This window comes from Macaca nemestrina, chromosome 7 (genome assembly GCF_043159975.1).
Source record: "Macaca nemestrina isolate mMacNem1 chromosome 7, mMacNem.hap1, whole genome shotgun sequence".
NCBI classification, from domain to species: domain Eukaryota; kingdom Metazoa; phylum Chordata; class Mammalia; order Primates; family Cercopithecidae; genus Macaca; species Macaca nemestrina.
The window spans coordinates 153,263,259-153,282,192 of NC_092131.1; the positions used below are offsets into that span (position 1 = coordinate 153,263,259).

An 18,934-nucleotide genomic window follows, 5' to 3' on the forward strand; every position below is an offset into this window, starting at 1 on the left:
CAAAAATGAAATACGTTTAAACATATTTTCCCTTGCTATTTGTGCTTTACTTTTAGCATTCTGTAAATTCTCCCAAAAGTTTACAGCTATAGAATTTTAGAACTATACCAGCGTTGGAGGCTGTTTTGAAGATGAGGAAACTGAGGTCTGGAGAGGTCTCACAGCTTCTTTCCCATAATTGGACCTACCAGACAGCATGACTGGCATCAGACCACCTCGTCACTTGAATAAGAGTGGCAAAGTCCCCAGCAATTGTGCTTTTCCTTCTAAATTCACGTAAAACAAAGCCCATAGATATGGCGTTATTTATTTAGCGGATATTTAAAACCTTTTTTCTTTTTGCATAAGAGAAATTTACTTAGGTATGTGTTATTATTATTTTTTTAATTGCCCAAGACGAGTTATGCTGACCCTGAGATCCGCTTCCTGTGTGATGATTCATTGTGGGTTATTAAGTGATTGTCCTTGAGGGTATTACAAACATGGGCTTTTATTTCCTGCCAGTTGATTGCATCTTCCCTCTAGAGAGTCATACTTCTGATCTGCAAATGGCATTGTGTGTATTTTTTTCCCGAGAACTTAGATAACAAAAAGCATCTTTAATTATTAAAACCTTATCATTCATCAGCTTATTGTTTTCGATAAAAACTGGGATTACCAAGTGGCATTTTGTTTGTTTGTTTTTACAAAGTCAGCAGTGCATCTCTTTTTGAACTTCTTAAGTTTTTCAGGGGTTCTCTTTTTTTAAAAAATGATTTTTCTTTTCTGTATATTGATCAAATAAATTCATTGTATTTTCACTTTATCATCCCTTAAGTTAACTTGCACTGCATACAAGCAAGCTAACAACCACAAAATCCAACATGTCTCTTTAGTCAACTTACTTTCTGATATATGTGGTATATGTTTGGACAACAGGAAATCATGATGCCCTATCTTAGTTTATGTCACCTTTGTGATTGCATAATCCCTGATACTTCAACTTTTAATCTAGGATAGCATCATAGTCCCTAGCCATTTTTAAAGAGTATGTCCTAACATATTCCCTATCTGCTTTCTATTTTATTCTTAATGACAGTCTGCCTCTAAATTTTTAATTTTCTGATTCTTTCCCCAATGGACAGAGAACATGGACTCCATAATTGTTAAACTATATAGTGTATATTTGTTTATGTTCCCTTTTACAATGCTTTTCTTGTCTCTTTAAATAAAAACATTTGTATTTAAGTCCTTGCCTCAGTATCATGTCCGAAATATATGTTTCTTTCAACAGTGCAGTTCATCCATTTTAAATACAGTCATTTTCCCTTTTTTATAGGATACTACAGACTATGTTGCCTACGTAGCTAAAGATCCAGTTAATCAACGAGGTATGGAAAGCAACTTACAGATTTTTTAAAGAGCTGGTATATACCAACTCTAAAAAGTAACCAACAATTATTTTCAATGTACAGAGTGATGAGTATCACCAGGGTGCTATGTTGGATTCTAGAAATATTATGCAAATTTGAGTTGGAAATAAATCACCCTGTTAGCACAGCAAAGTAGAAAAACTATATAGATGAAATTTAAATCATTTTAAAGATCTGCAAACCAAAGGCTTAGCTGTTTGTGTACTCAAAAGAGAAGCTATTATGGTTATGATAGATGGGGCTGGCTGTCACATCCCCACTGAACAAAAGAATTACACATAAGACCAAAGCCGGTGAGGAGTGAGGTTATTGACCTGCATTGGCTTTGGGTGTGTGTGTGTGTGTGTGTGTGTGTGTGTGCGTGTGTGTGTGTGTCTGTGTCTGTGTACTTGCTGTTCAAGAGCCTGTAGTATCTCTTTGAATGCTTGACTTCACCATTTGGATTTCTGCTTAAATGCCTCTTCTTCAGAGACCTTCTTTGATAGCACCTCCTGTCTCTAGTAGCATATCCTACCTTGCTGCATCACAATACTTATTTCTCTTTTCATTAACACTCCACATTTCTATTATAGGTTAGTGCAAAAGTAATCACAGTTCGCCATTACTTTTAATATTTTATTTACTCACATATTGCACTTGTTTGTATGTTTAATGTGTCCTTTTTCCTAGGCTAAAATCTTTATGAGGGCAGGAACCTGTTTCTCTTACTCGCTGTTGTTCCCTAGCACTCATCACGATGCCTAGCATATAGGTGATACTCAAAAACTATTTTATCGAATGACCGAGTGAATGGAAGAGTGATTTGATGGGAATTCTAGTTTCAGGATTTAGCAAGGTCACATGGTGAGTATTGCTTCTCATCCCTGAGGCTGGGACATTCAGACTCCTCTTAGGTAGAAGTGTTAAGTTAGTTTTCCTCCTTAACTAGAACGTATTAGTTAGGCCACATCCTCTGCTGTCCCAGGGATGGAGTTTGTCTCCAAGCATTTATTAAGTGGACATGGAGTAGGACTTGAAAATTTAGAGAGCTATGAGACACCGAGGTGGAAATGCACATGGCATGCTGGGGAGTAAATAAATAGAACACCCTGGACCTCACAATGTAAAAGTCTAAAAGGCATCTATAGGACAGATACAAGAGAGCTAATAGGTAGGGACTTAATCCCATGGACAGATGGGTGGAGAGTACTGTTTACAAAGTAGAGTTTAGACAGATTGGTTTGGCAGCAGGATGTAGTAGATGGATTCCGGGAGAAACTTAAGGCAGGGATATCTATTTGGAAGCTATTGTGATTGTCAGAAATGAAATTATGAAGCCCAGCTGCTGGCACAGAGCCTGGCACGCAGTAGATCCTCAGCAAATGTTTGCCAAAAGAATGTGGCAGCAAAAAGATGAAAAGGAAGGAACGGAGGATAAACACTATAAAATACTCCACTAAAAGTGACCCACTCTAAACTAAGTAAGAAGAATGAATCATGGTCAAAGAGTGAGCAGGAGAGACAGGAACTAGTGAATGGGACAGCGGGGATGTAGGAGCAGGGCGCAACAAAGGATGCCAGAAAAGGGCAACTTCTTCTAATCCTTGCCTGAACTTCCCTAAATAATAACTGCTTGCTATTTCTGGGAAGGCCTCTGAACAACAACACTTTTTGTCTTAACATGGAAATGACAGGGTGAAAGGAAGAAAAAAATGCATCGGGAAATCTAGATGTTTAGTAACTTTGCCATCAGTCATAGAATATCTCTGGGCATGTCATTGCTCTTAAGTAAATGATGGTGAAGAGTTCAAAGATTAATGTTGTTGCTAAGGGTAATGGCCAAGAAGGATCCACATGCTTGCAAAGCTCTCCCTTTGCTTAAGTGAAACAAGAGAGGCAGAGAAAATTATGATGCAGCATATTCACTTTGAAAGCTCCTGTTCTGGTGCCTGAGTCATTTGTCAGAGCGAGCTGCTTGAAGAGGACCCCTGGGGATCCTGGCATGGGGATTTTGAGAAGGCATTCGTGAGAACTGTTGAGCGAGGTACTGGCTGGGAGGTGAAGGATAGAAGCGGTCCAAATCAAGGTTTCAGTTTTTTTTCTTTAGCCATCAGCCTGTGTATAGGAAATAAGATTGATGCTGGAGTCAAAAAGACTGGGTTGGAATCATAATTATTTCATCATCTCACTGTATGACGTTAGGCAGATTGTTTCACAACCTCAAACCTGGATTTCCTTATCTTTTAAGCGGGAATAATAACATCTACATAACATGTGGAAAGCATAGTTTTCTTTCCTCCCTCATTACGTCTTTCTTTGCTGTAGGAAAATGGGTGTGTCCAAGAAGATAACTTAGAAACAGGGTAGCTTTCTTGGTTTTAAAAGTTAATATGTCTCTATCACTTATTCCTCCTTTTCTGGTCTGCTCGTCCTCTCTCATATAGCTTGGCTATAAAAATCTCTGTGAGAAGACACTGTGTTCTCAACATACCTCCTGCCTGCACACACTCCTGTAGTACTAAATCTTTTCCCCCAACGTGAGCCCTTGAACTAACAGTACCTGCAAAGAGGTGATGACACAGCTTTTGAATACACAAATAATTATTAATGATTATGGAAGGAAAATCCCACCATGGTATATCATTTAGTAGGAGGGAGAAACATAACCCATAAGATTTGCATAGAGAAAGAGAGATGCCTAGAGAACAGTGCCTGAAACATAGCAGATGCTTGGGATTTGTGGAGTTGAGTGAAAAAAGACACAGGTGAAAGAGTAGTATAATGAGAGCTTACAGCCAAGTGTTTGCAGGGTGTGTGAATGTGTGTGTAAAGGCAGGGTTGCAGAGAAAGGAAAGAGTGGAAGTAGGGGTCCCACAGCTGAAAAGTTAGACCAAAGACAGATTGTGGGGGGCTTTGAATACTGGCCAGGAGGTCACTGGAGCCATCAAATATTTTGAGCTTTAAAAAAATTATTATGGGTTCTGCTATTCTGAAATTACTAAATGATCATTTTTCTGGCAGTTGTGTCTTTAAAAGTGGTATTGGAGGCCAGGCACAGTGGCTTACGCCTGTAATCCCAGCACTTTGGGAGGCCGAGGCAGGCGGATTACGAGGTCAGGAGATTGAGACCATCCTGGCTAATACAGTGAAATCCCGTCTCTACTAAAAAAAAAAAAAACCCAAAAAATTAGCCAGGCGAGGTGGCGGGCGCCTGTAGTCCCAGCTACTCAGGAGGCTGAGGCAGGAGAATGGTGGGAACCCAAGAGGCGGAGCTTGCAATGAGCTGAGATCCGGCCACTGCACTCCAGCCTGGGCGACAGAGAGCGAGACTCCGAGACTCCGAGACTCCGTCTCAAAAACAAAACGAAACAAAAATGGCATTGGAAAGCAGCAAAGCCATCTGGAATTACAGAGTTCAGTTTAGAGGACATCTCATTAGTCCTGGGCAGCATGTAATGTTCTAAATGGCACTGGAGGAGGAAGGAACAGTTTGGATCCAATTTGTGAACTAATAGTACTTGATGACTATTTAGATATTTAGATTGATGAAGAAATAGGAATCAGATGTTCCCGAGGATTTAATGAGATATCGTATGCAATGCGAATGTCTCAATACCTGGCTTATAGCACCTAAGCAATAAATGGTAGCTATTATTACTATTCTGTGTGATATGGAGTGGTGTTGCCACTAAAGAAACAGGGATTCTTATAAATAGAAAAAACAAACAAATAATCTAGTAAAAAATTAGGCAAAGAAAAATGGCTACCATTTATTTCATGCTCACTATGTGCCAGGCATTTTCAGTACTCCATCTGCATTATCTCATTTTATCCTCACAGCAGCCCTAGGGGGTATGTAAACATATCATTCCTTTTTTTTTTTTTTTTTTTATAGGAGAAAACACTGGAGGTGAGAAAAATAAGCAGTTTTCCTAAGTTTACACGGCCAATAAGTGGATGGACAGATTCCATGTCCTGAGCACACAAAAGAACATGATAAGGCACCAAGAAACATTTGAAAAATAAAACAGTTTAGCCTCACTAGCAATCAAAGACACACAAGTTATAATTAGACACCATATTTCATCTCCAACTTTCAAACATTGAAAAAAGATAAGATGTGGTTTAGAGTAGTAGTTATTCTTGAACACTGCTGATAAAGAGTTTAGATTCAAACATTTTAAAGAGCAATTTGATGATTTGTATCAAAAGTCTTAAAAATGTAAATGCCTTTGAACCAGTAGTTTTACTTCTGAGGAAATAATTAGGATATGTACAAAGATTAAGCAATATAGATCATTTTTGTATATTATTTATATCATAAGACAAAATTAATTTAGTATTCATGAGTAGCAAATTAAATGAATTCATAGAATGTACTATGATGCAGCAATTAAAGCTAGTAGTAGAAAAATAAGTAATTATATAGGAAAAATATTCACAATGCTGTTAATGCAAAAAACATATTATGAAGATTGTGTGTAGTATAATCCCAGGTGACTTTTCTGGGTAGATACACATTATAAAAAGATGAGAAAGACATATTCCAAAATGTTCCTAGTGGTTATTGAGATAGTGAAATTTACTGGATAGTGAAATTTTCTGTAATTTTTATTTCTTCTTGGTGCCTTTTTGTTTTCTAAAACTCTTACAGTGAATATTTATTACATTTATAAAAAGAAAAAATATCCTAAACCCTTGAATAAATGTTTTAAAATAGTGACATCAGAAAGATGATGTTATAAAATTAACTAGCAAGTTTGGTTCATCCAGGATAAAATGGCAGACAAGAGAAGCCCAGAGAGTAGGTCCAGGGCTAGGGGTGGGGCTGGGATTGGGGCTGCAGGGAGCGGAGGGAGGCAGGCCAGGCCAGCAGGTTCAGAAAAAAACTACAACTTCTTAGCAGAACCCAGAAAGAAGAGGGCTAAGGATGTCAGGGAGTGGGAAAAGTCACAGGAGACAGCGACTTGCCTAAGGATGTCAGGGAGTGGGAAAAGTCACAGGAGACAGCGACTTGCCTAAGGAGTAGTCAGGGGAGGGGAGGAAATCAAGAAATGAGTATTACCTAACAAAGGGGAAGAGCGTTTCTTCTGAAGGAGACATCTCAGATGGTCACACACTGGAAAGGAGTTAAGGGGCATGAGGGTGGGAAGATGCTCTTCCACCCAGCAGTTAACAGGCCACTGGTCACTCTGGAAAGCTCAATTTCTGTGGACCTATAAAGGCAGGAGCCAGATTGCGGGTATGAGGAGAGTATGGTTGACATTAAGTGGAGATGAGCAGAGGAGACTGGGCTTCATGCTGACAATCCTGAAGCTTCTCACTCTTCCGTTTGCTTGATTCACTTTCAGCATTAGTGCATTTAAATCAGAGCAGTTTCCACTTTTGCCATCTTGGCTAGGACCCTTTAGTGAACTCTTCGTTTTATCAAAGGCCTTTTCTGTAGAAAAGATAAGTTCCAGTAAGAATGTTTTGAGTTTACTTAGTGATTAATACACTCTGCTTCTGTAATTGCTGTAAAAGAGGAAATCCACATTGTCTTACTCCAAATATGTAGCAGTCCAGGAATGTTTTAATATTTTCTCTGAATGTAGTCTGTGAAGGGGACTGGACTGCCTGGACTACCTGGATATAGGAAGGCCATGCTTCTGGGTCTCTGAAGAAAGTTCTTTTTTTAAAAAAAAACCCAAAACCAGTAAAACCAACTTAAATTAATCCACTTATTTTTATTTCTGTTTATAGTTATAAAGTATGCGTACGACTGTCCTGGTGGTATTAATTCGCTATCAACTGAATACTGGCTTGCCTCTTTGAGGTTGTTTCTTCCTAAGTATGGAGGATTCCCTGCTTTGATCCCATAGCACCATCTGGTGGTTGACCTGAAAAGCTGAACTTTTGAATTTCTAGTTTTCTAAGTATAAAAAAGGAAAAGACAGAAACAAAACCAAAAAACTGTTTATTAAAAACAAATATAGCCAGGCGCGGTGGCTCACGCCTGTAATCCCAGTACTTTGAGAGGCCGAGGTGGGCGGATCACGAGGTTAAGAGATCGAGACCATCCTGGCTAACATGGTCTGTACTAAAAATACAAAAAATTAGCCGGGCGTGGTGGCGCGTGCCTGTAGTCCCAGTTACTTGGGAGGCTGAGGCAGGAGAATGGCGTGAACCCGGGAGGCGGAGCTTGCAGTGAGGCGAGATGGTGCCACTGCACTCCAGCTTGGGCAACAAAGCGAGACTCCGTCTCACACACACACACACACACACACAAACAAACAAACAAAAAAAAATATATATATAAAGCTAGTAAAGAAGGGTCTGTTATCCTTTAAGAATAGTTGTAATCCTCTTGTTTGTGACTACCTAATCCTCTTGTTTATGACTACCTAATTCGACTACCTAATTCTAAATAAAAAAGACAGACTAATATATATCGCAGGTTCTTTTGAATCTTAGTGTAGTACTTGATACCCAGGGCTGGAAGTGTGAGCCCATCCTGCTACAGGTGGGATGAAAAAATCCAGACTTTCATCTGGTTCCCAACATGGAAAGCCAAGCTCAGGCCGTGGTAACAAAGTTACCACATCGCTGAAAAGGCACCCTCTTTTTTTGTGACTTGGCTCTTTTTATATATAGACATATATATATGTCTTTCTTCTTTCCATTTAGCTGAAAATTGGGCAATTCTTGGCCAAGCTTTTGGAATTGGTTCTAATCCTGGGAAATGGGCATATTTATATGTGATTCAAAGCCCACCTCTATCCTGTCCCATGACCAACCTAAAAAAAACCATTTCCTTAGAGCAACATAGCATGTCTATGAGTGGCAACAATGGAACCGTGAAAGTACGTGTGCTCCCTGGAGGTGGTGAGACTGGGCAGAACGTCAGCATGGGGTCAGTCTGTGTGCTGTTGCTTCTTGCCTGGAGACAGACAGACACCACTGTTTGTTCTTTTATTTTTGTCCAGTCTTCTCAAGCTGGGTGTGGTGGGGCATGCCTGTAGTCCCAGCTACTTGGGAGGCTGAAGCAGGAGGATCACTTGAGCCCAGGAGTTCAAGTCCAGTCTGAGCAACATAGTGAGACACCTGTCTCTATAACAAATGAAGTAATATGGTAGTAATAGGCTAATCCAAAGAAAAGCAGAAAATTATGTTGATAGCATCAGCCTATGAACAGGACCCAAACCTTAAAGCATCAGAATCAGAAAAGTTGAGATAAGTAAAAGATTCTAGAGGTACACCAGAAGCAGTAGAGGCTGGTTGATGTGTTTGATTGATTCATTCATTTCTGTGTACCCACATGCCACCCTGTTCCTCAGAGAGTTTGAGCTTCTGTGACAGAGGAAGAATAGGATTTCTGTAAAACAAAAAGGGACTTCAAAGATGACTCAGGGCATTGTCTTGGCAGACAAGAACCTTGCCATAAAGTGACTTGTTCAAGGTCACATAAATAGTGGCATAATTGGAACTTGAACTCAGGTCTGAATCTTTTCATGGAGTTCTTTTAAATATCCTATTCTCTCATCTCCCTCACTGGAAGTACACTTTAGTTTTTTGTATTTATTTATTTATTCATTTATTTATACTTAAGTATCTTGCTTCTCTCATTGTCTTCCTCATCTTTATCTCTCAACATCTCCTCAATCCTAAGAAAAAACAAAATTGCAAAAACTGTTGTTTCCATTTTGATATGACTTTTATTTTGACTTTATTTTATTATTATTATTATTATTATTATTATTATTATTTTGAGATGGAGTTTCACTCTTGTCGCCCAGACTGGAGTGCAATGGCGCCATCTCGGCTCACTGCAACCTCTGCCTCCCAGGTTCAAGTGATTTTCCTGTCTCAGCCTCCCAAGTAACTGGTATTACAGGCACCTGCCACCATGCCCAGCCGTTTTGTTTTTTGTTTTTTGTATTTTTAGTAGAGGTGGGGTTTCACCATGTTGGCCAGGCTGGTCTTGAACTCCTGACCTCAAGTGATCCACCTGCCTCAGCCTCCCAAAGTGCTGGGATTATAGTCGTGAGCCACCACACCTGGCCTTGACTTCATTTTTGATTGGACTGAGAATTTACGAGATTAAAAACAAAAGGATTACCTTTCCTTTTAAAAAAAAAAAAAAAGTATTTATTTGGTTAGGTTGCTAGCATATTAGTGTTAGGAGATATTTTATCATTTAAGCCATATTTGATATTATGGAAGCTCTCTCTCTCTCTTTCTTTCTTCCTTTCTTTCTTTTTTTAGAGACAGGGTCTTGCAATGTTGCCTAGACTGGGGTGCAGTGGCTGTTTACAGGTGTGATCCACAGTACACTAGAGCCTGTAACCCCTGGGCTCAAGTGAACCTCTTTCCTCCCTCCTTTAAGCCTCCCAAGTATCTGGGACTAGTGAATTACCTTTTCTTATAATGTAACACAGCTTCTTTTGGCTCAACTGGAGGATACATCTATCTCCAAGGGTACTTTTTAGGTCTCGGGATATGAGGCCTGACTAGCAAAAAGGACACTATTTCCACAAATGACCAAAGAAATAATTTATATCACCTAGTGGCTATAAGAACATGTCCCACTGCAGGGACCCACTGCAGTTCTCACTTCAAACAACTCAAAGACAATTTCATACAGTGGAACTACTCATATGATTCAGAGAAATCAGTATTTATTCATTCAACGACTATATTTAGAGCACTTTCTATCTGTTGGTCACTATGTAAAGCTACTGTGGAGAAAAATATAGGAACAATATAAAATGGCAGTCTAAAGATAGACCAAATATTTTCCTTTGGTGGGAAAGATAGAAATTTATAGATATTCTTAACTGGGTTTCAAAACTGGAATTAGCTCCTAAGTCTATTTCAGGATCCAATTTGTACTTTAAAGGGGCAACTTTATAAGAATGAAGATTTGACACCTTAGCCTTGTTTGATTTAGTAATACCACCACACCACCATCACACACACACACACACACACACACACACACCCCTTTCAGAAGTGTTCAGACAAAATTTTTAAGTAGAAGTCAAATTAGTTTTGGAATGAGAATATCTGAGATTCCTTGAGATGTTTATTAACATAAGGCTAAGAAACACTGTTATAGGTTCTGTTATAACTTACTGTTATCAACTCTACAAATTCTATTAGATGTGAATGAATTACCTTTTACTTCAGATAAATACGAATTTTTTCCAAGACAATGCAAAGCATAAAATCATGCTTCCAAGTTAGCATAGTTAAACCAGTCCGTAAAGACAGCTGTCTCTCCTCTCCTCAGATATCCCTTTTAGTAATGTGTTCCAGGTTTGTTTTCAAAATGCTGAGACCCAAGATACTTTCCCTGGTATTTAATCTGATTCTCCATGCACTCCTTTAAGCCCATTGCCTCTCCCCTGCTTTCCTATTCTCAGAGAATAGCTGACAATTTTTACAACACTCTTGTGTATATTAAACTGTTATTGGTCTTTTCCTCATCTCTCAATTCTTCAGGTTATCCCAGTGTTCCTTTGTAAAACTTCATTGTGAGACTTGTTGCCTCTGTCTTTAAGCCATCCTTAGAACTCTTTCTAGGTCATCGTTAGGAAACTTCAATCATTATATCTTCATATTGCAAGGCCATATTCTCACCAAGGCAGGAATGATGTTACATATGGTAGAGAGTTTAATTTACAGTACCTAACCACAAGCTCCTCTTTTCAGTGGCAGCAGCAGATTTGCTAACCCATTTATGATAGTCGGATGCCTGCCAGCGCCCCAACTTGTTTATTTTTGTGTGAAAACTAGCGCGTTCCCGGTGACTGTGTTTCAGAAAAAGTATCTAATATAAACTCTTTTATCTTCTGGTAATGACACCTTCACCCAATGCTGATTTTGATGCTTATTGAAGATAGTTCTTTAGTGGAACTTCAAAGACGGGGATTTTTCAGTGCTTTGTAGTAGCAATGACAGGGAAAAGGGGTGGCGGCAGGGGAGGAGGTTGGTATTCCAAAGCCCCTATCTTTACCAACAGCTCATTCCCCACTTTTGGAAGCGATTTGGAAAGTCATATTTTTTCAATCTTCCAAAACATACCATGCAAAGAGGACAAAGATGAAACCTCAAACTTTGCCCTCTGTGTAGATTACTGCCCTATGGCCGGGCGCGGTGGCTCACGCCTGTAATCCCAGCACTTTGGGAGGCCGAGGCGGGCGGATCACAAGGTCAGGAGATCGAGACCACGGTGAAACCCCGTCTCTACTAAAAATACAAAAAATTAGCCGGGCGCGGTTGTGGGCGCCTGTAGTCCCAGCTACTCGGGAGGCTGAGGCAGGAGAATGGCGTGAACCCGGGAGGCGGAGCTTGCAGTGAGCCGAGATCGCGCCACTGCACTCCAGCCTGGGCGACAGAGCGAGACTCCGTCTCAAAAAAAAAAAAAAAAAAAAAAAGAGCTAGCAGTTAAACATTAGTCACATTATTAGTCAAATCAGTGTACTTTTGTGAAAATGTGGCCCCCAAATCCCTGCCTTGAGCCCCCAATTTGTAAGTGTTGGATATATTTTGATGTAAAATGTGAATGTTTCTTCTCTTTGATTCATGTGAAATGTGAAGTATTCTTTATACTGTTTCATGGCTGCAGAGAACTTGTAGTCCTGCTCCCTTTTATTCAATTATCAGTTAATGGTTTTGAAGTATTTTGATTTTATGTAATCTTCTCTTTCTAAAAATTTATTATAATGTTGTTTTTTGTATGTCCTCTTGCAGCCTGTCACATATTGGAATGCCACAATGGAATGGCCCAAGACGTCATAAATACCATAGGGCAGGCTTTTGAACTCCGGTTTAAACAGTACTTGAAAAATCCTTCTTTAGATACGTCTTGTGAAAGGTCAGCCAAGAGTTTTATAATAATTTGACTATATATATATATATGTGTGCAGTTTTCTGTGTATATTTATTTGTGTGTGTATATAACATTCATGTGGCATTTTAAAATGAACTAATAAAATTAGTAATTTTTTTCTTACAAATAGACACAGTCTCAGTACAAAATAATATTTTCCTTCCATTCATATTTATCCAGTTATATCCTCTTGCTTTATAACAAGATCAAAAGAGTAGATCCCTTTTCACTAAAAGTAAGAAGAGATTATCTCTGTTATTCTAGCACTATAAAGAGCTTTGAATTAATTAATTGAAATCAAAATAATAAACATCAATAAACTTCTTAGATTTGATTCAACCCCAGATCCTTTGCATATCAGTTAAAAAAAAAAAAAACAGCAAGAGCAAAGAACAAAATAAGAATTAAATGTCTCGTGTAGGAATTCCTGTCAGTTGGTTTGCAACGTAAATAGATAGGCTCCAGCTAAACTGTGGTTGGAGTGGAACGTGATGGGACCCAAGAATTTGGTTGTTCTAAGGCACAGAAAGTCTGCAATGAAAGCTGAACCCTTTCAGGCCTGTCAGACTCCACCAAGTGTGGAATGCAGTGATGCCTCTGGCTCACACAATTCATGCCGGAGAAACAAAACTCTTAGGTACTTTAAAATGCATTTTCCTCTGGTTTGTCACTTTGTGTATCAACAAATACTCAGTTTGGAGATCTCCTTTTATGATGTAGTCTAGGGTAGCAAAGGAGAGGGGGTTACCAGGAGGCTTTGATGCTGAATTTTTCCCAGGATAGCACTTCTGTCTTAGTGCTATCATTTTATTGGCATGTAATGAACCCAACAAAACTGTGTGAGTTGTCAGTTGAATCAGTTCAATCCAAATAGACTTGATTTATTCTTTTTTTTTTTTTTTTTGTAAGAAACTATCCCTGATTCCAATTTGGAAGAAAAGTCTGTTTGTTTGTTTGTCTTGCCCTGTTTCAATTTTTAAAACAATTCCCTGTTTATATAAATCTACCCACTTACCACATATGGTTCTAATATTTCTTTATTAATCCCATATACCCCTCCAGTTCTGTGCAGACAAGATAGCTGGCCATAGCTCTCTTATTTTTTTTTTTTTCATCTTGGATTAATAAACTGGGACAGGCCCTGTACCCAAAGAACAATATTTAAATTTTATGTGGGCAAAACATTTCCAAAATGGAACAATCAAAGTGTGCTGGAGATACTCAAGAACACTTTGTATTTTTATAATCTTATGACAAAAATGTCTTACATTTAGGGAGTTCATATATTGTTATTATCATTGTTTTTATCACTGGAGGAGACACAGAAGCATCCCTTTGGCACTTTCTATTGGCTTACCCCATTTTGTCTACAGAAAGCTAAACAACTCAGCCATCTGACGGCTTCCATCCAGATGTTTAACATCACTGAAGCACGGCTATAAACTGAAAACATGAATGCAAAGTTTTTCAGGATGATTTGCTTGGTTCTGATCCCCTTGCATCCCTTACAGTATTTGAATTTTCGCTCCGCCTTTTGAGGATTCTTTTTTCCTTCGCAGTGAGGAGGTGCGTATTGATAGCCATGCCGAGGAGAGCAAAGATCATGAATATTACAATGAAATTCCAGGGAAGCAGCCACCAGCCGGTGGTGTTTCCGATATGCGGATCAAAGTTCAAGCCACGGAACAAATGGCTTACTGCCCCATACGGTGTGAAAAGTTGTGCTATTTGGTATGTAATGTTTTATTGTTACTGGACCCAGCAGTGCAATTCTGCCCTGATCACTAGAGCCTTTACTTTGAGGATTTCCAAATGCTAGTTTAGAGAAAGTCCTGTCTTCCTCAAATACAGAGCTGGAGAGTGAATAACTGCCAGAGGCTGCACTAGATCATTTTTACTCCTAATCCCCCAATTGTAGCCTCAGCAGATGATCTCATATCTCGCTTCACTGGAAGACTGAGGCGATCCAACATGTTATCCTCAGCTTCACCCCTCCACAGCTCTAAGTCTGCCCATGTTCTCCTTGCTTCTCTTCCTTAGCAACTATCTCCAAAGCTAATCTTTTCCCTGTGCTTCTCATCCAATCCTCTCCTGCCAACTCTGTGTCCTAGTTCTGTCCAGTAACCTCTGTCTCAGTCTTCGCTCTTTCTCTATTGGTTCCTTCTGCCTGCAAAAAACTTGGACTCCCTCAACCCAACCTAATCATGTTCTACCTCCTTGTCATCTTCCTTTCACCCACAAACTTCTAGAAAGCATCGTCCCTGTCTTTGTGTTAACATGTGTACTATACTGGAAGAGCTGAGCTCGGCTTGACAACTTGATGGAAGTTACTTTTACAATGGTCACCAGTGGTTTAATTGCTAAATCTATTCTTCAGTATTCTGCGTCTGTTTTATAATGTTTGATGCCTCTTCTCTGTTGTTGTTTTTGTTTTTATAATTTCAACTTTTATTTTATTTTATTTCAGTTTTAGTTTTTTTTATTTCCACCTTTTATTTTAGGCTCAAGGGGTCCATGTGCAGGTTTGTTAACAAGGGTAAATTGTTTGTCATGGGGGTTTGGCATACAGATAATTTTGTCACCCAGCATAATACCTGGTAGGTAGTTTTTAAATCCTCACCCTTCTCCCATCCTTCACCCTCACATAGGTGAAGGTGACATTTGCGTCCATGGGTACTAAATTCAATCTTTAGTTTAGATTCGGGGAGTGTGTGTGCACATTTGTTACATCAGTATATCGCACGATGCTGAGGTTTGAGATACAAATGATCCCATCACCCAGGTAGTGAGCATAGTAACAGATAGCTTTTCAGCCTTTGCCCCCCTCTTTCCCTCCCCCTTTTAGTGGTCCCCAGTGTCAATTGTTGCCATCTTTATGTCCATTAGTACCCAATATTTAGCTCCTACTTATAAGTGAGAACATGTGGTATTTGGTTTTCTGTTCCTGTGTCAATTCACCTAGGATAATGGCCTCCAGCAGCATCCATGTTGTTGCAAAGGACATGACTTTATTCTTTTTTTGTGGCTGTCTGCATAGTATTCCATGGTGTATATGTACCACATTTTCTTTATCCAATCCACCATTGATGGGCACCTAGATTGATTCCATGTCTTTGCTATTGTGAATAGTGCTGCGATGAACATACACATGCATATGTCTTTTTGATAGAACAATTTATTTTCCTTTGGGTGTATACCCAGTAGTTAGGATTGCTAGGTCAAATGGCAGTGCTGTTTTAAGTTCTTTGAGAACTCTCCAAACTGCTTTTCACAGTGACTGGACTAGTTTACATTCCTACCAACAGTGTATGAGCATTCCCCTTTCTCTGCAGCCTCGCCAGCATCTGTATTTTTGACTTTTTAATGATCGCCATTCTGACTGGTGTGAGATGGTATCTCATTGTGGTTTTGATTTGCACTTTTCTGATGATTAGTGATGTTGAGCATCTTTTCCTATGTTTGTTGGCTGCTTGTATGTATTCTCTTGAGAAATGTCTGTTCATGAAATTTGCCCACTTTTTAGTGGGATTGTTTTATGCTTGTTGAATTAAGTTTCTTATAGATTCTACATATTAGACCTATTTGGATGCACAGTGTTTGTGAATATTTTCTCCTATTCTGTAGATTGTCTGTTTACTCTGTTGATAGTTTCTTTTGCTGTGCTTAGAAGCTCTTTAGTTAGGTCCCACTTGTCCATTTTTATTTTTGTTGCAATTGTTTTTGAGGATGTAGTCACAAATTCTTTCTGAAGGCTGATGTCCAGAATAGATTTCCTAAGTTTACTTCTAGGATTCTTACAATTCTGAGGTCTTAGGTTTATATATTTAATACAACTTGTATATGGTGAAAAGTAAGGGCCCAGTTTCGTTCTTTTGCATATGGCTAACCAGCTATCCCAGCACCACTTATTGAATAGGGAGTATTTTCCCCATTGCTTATTTTTGTCAAAGATCAAATGGCTGCAGGTGTGCACCTTTATTTCTGGGTTCTCTATTCTGTTCTATTAGTCTACGTGTGTGGTTTTGTGCCAGTACCATGCTGTTTTGGTTACTGTAGGCTTATAGTGTAGTTTGAAGTCAGATAATGTGATGCCTCTGGCTTTGTTCTTTTTGCTTAGGATTGCTTTGGCTATTTGAGCTCATTTTTTGGTTCCATATGAACCGTCATTTTCTGGGGAAAATGATGTTGGTGTTTTATTGGAATAGCACTGGATCTGTAGATGGCTTTGGCTAGTATGGCCATTTTTATTATATTGATTCTTCCAATCCATAAGCATGGAATGCTTTTTCATTTGTGTCATCTGTGATTTCTTTCAGCAGTGTTTTCTTTTTCTCCTTGTAGAGACTTTTAACCTCCTTAGTTAGATGTATTCCTAGGTATTTTATTTTATTATATTTTGGTGGCTATTGTAAGTCAAATTGTGCTCTTGATTTGGCTCTCAGTTTGAATGTTATTGGTGTATAGAAATGCTACTGATTTTTGTACATTGCTTTTGTGTCCCAAAACTTTATTGAAGTTTATCAGTTCTGGGAGCCTTTTGGCAGAGTCTAGTGTTTTCTAGGTATAGAATCATATAGTCAGTGAAGAAAAATAGACTTATTCTTTTCCTATTTGTATGTTTTTTATTTCTTTCTCTTGCCTGATTGCTATGTCTAAGACTTCCACCTCTTAATTTTTTTATTTTTTATTTTTATTTATTTATTTATTTATTTTTTGAGATAGAGTCTCACTCTGTCACCCAGGCTGGAGTGCAGTGGCGTGATCTCGGCTCACTGCAACCTTTGCCTCCCGGGTTCAAGTGATTCTCCTGCCTCAGCCTCCCAAGGAGCTGGGATTATAGATGCATGCCACCATGTCCAGCTAATGTTTGTATTTTTAGTAGAGACAGGATTTCGCCATGTTGGCCAGGCTGGTCTCAAACTCCTGACCTCAGGTAATCTGCCTGCCTCGGCCTCCCAAAATTGCTGAGATTACAAGTGTGAGCCACCACACCTGGCCCCACCTCTTATTTTTTGAGACCTCTTCTGTAAGCTTCCAAAACATTTCCACCTTATCATTCTCTTTCTGCTTCTCTAGTCGCTGCTGTCCTTTCATTTTTTCACATTTTATTATGAGTATTTTTAAACGTATAGACTATTTGAAAGAATTATGCAGTGAACACTCACAAACTCACCATCTCAGTTCTACAATTAACATTTTATTATATTTGCTTTATTACATATATAGCTGATTATCATCCATTGATCCATCTTATTTTTGATACGTTTCAAAGTAAGTCGTACCTTTTTACGTTATCATTTATTTCATCTCCTCCAGTAAAAACACAAGCCCTGCCATACCACCACATTAGCACTCTCCCAGGCTCTACCCTGGGCGTTTATCTTGCTTCTGGCAGGCCACCTGTATACACACTTCCTTTAACTTCTCTGTCTTTGGCTCTTATGTATCTCTGTAGCTGTAATGCCGTACTGCACTGCATTGCTTACCTATATCAAGGTTGAACTCAGCATTTTCTCCCTGACTCCAAACTTGATTCCTCTACTGATTTACTCGTGTTTATTAATGGCACTGACAATCTTTCATTAATCTACAATCTTCTGTTGTTCTCACACTTTGGGCCCCATATCAGTTCAGTCTTCAAGACCTAGGATTCTACCATGAAAATATGTTTTGAGTCTATCCAAACTTTTCCACTTCTACTGCCTCTTTCTAAGTACCGGTCCTCACTTGCCTAGATGATTCTGAAAGACCCTTTCCTGACTCTAATCTCATTCCCTCAAACCCTCCTGCACAGTGCTGCCAAACTAATCTTTCCAAAGACACTGCCCATCTCAAAGGCATCAAGCGGATCCCTCCCTCCAGTGTATTGCTGATGAGATTGTATGTACAGGGATGATTGAAGCTCTCTGGATGAGATTTTCAAGGGTGAGACGTGAGCCTGGCACAAACCTGAGTAGAGTAGAGATCCAGTCTACCAATTCAAAGTTAGATAGAGGTTGGCTACATGGCCAATGTTTATAGCAATGTCCTGAAAATCACTTTCTGGCTGAGACTTGGATTGAGTTCTGGAATGCGACTTCTCAAGCAGAAGCAATAACCCTCAGGACACAGGACACTGGTAGCCTTTAGAATCCCACAGCCCAATCAGAACCAACTCTGCAGCTCCAAGGTGATGAACTATGAAAAGTGTACACTGTTCACCCAAAATATCAGTTTACTTTTCTTACTTGTCAAACATTTCCTGTGTCAGAAAGTAAAGTCTGCTATATTCTTCTGGGAGTATTATTAATTTTTTCTTTTAAGTTTATGAATGTGTACTATGTTTGTAAATGTTTCATAATTTGTTGTTCATGCAGCCTGGAAACTCCAAGTGCAGCAGTGTATATGAGAACTGTTTAGAACAAAGCAGGGCAATAGGTATGTACAATGCCCTTCTCCATCTGCCACCCTCCTTATTCCTTGTAAGTCCTATGGACATGTGTGGCCCTTGCTCTTAAATACTTCATTGAAAAGTCAGGTATCTACCACTAAACACACAATCCTTTGGCTGTAGGCTTCTCAGAGAGGCCCAGAATGTTGCATATGTGTCACCAGGGAGGTTCATGGTTCTCCCTTGCTCTTGTGCGATCTGCCATGCTGATGGTTTTGCTTTATGGAGTCTTTTACTGCC

The 18,934-nt window shown here is 39.2% G+C and overlaps 1 protein-coding gene across 1 annotated transcript in view; it reads left to right on the forward strand.

The window, feature by feature from the left end:
- Positions 1-18,934, forward strand: part of LOC105490670 (SHC adaptor protein 4) — a 142,654-nt gene that overhangs the window by 95,606 nt on the left and 28,114 nt on the right. The window contains exons 6-9 of the mRNA XM_011756531.2: positions 1,319-1,370; positions 12,126-12,249; positions 13,824-13,995; positions 18,621-18,681. Of these exons, the coding sequence (XP_011754833.2) occupies positions 1,319-1,370; positions 12,126-12,249; positions 13,824-13,995; positions 18,621-18,681 (409 nt within the window). The remainder of the gene's footprint in view (positions 1-1,318; positions 1,371-12,125; positions 12,250-13,823; positions 13,996-18,620; positions 18,682-18,934) is intronic.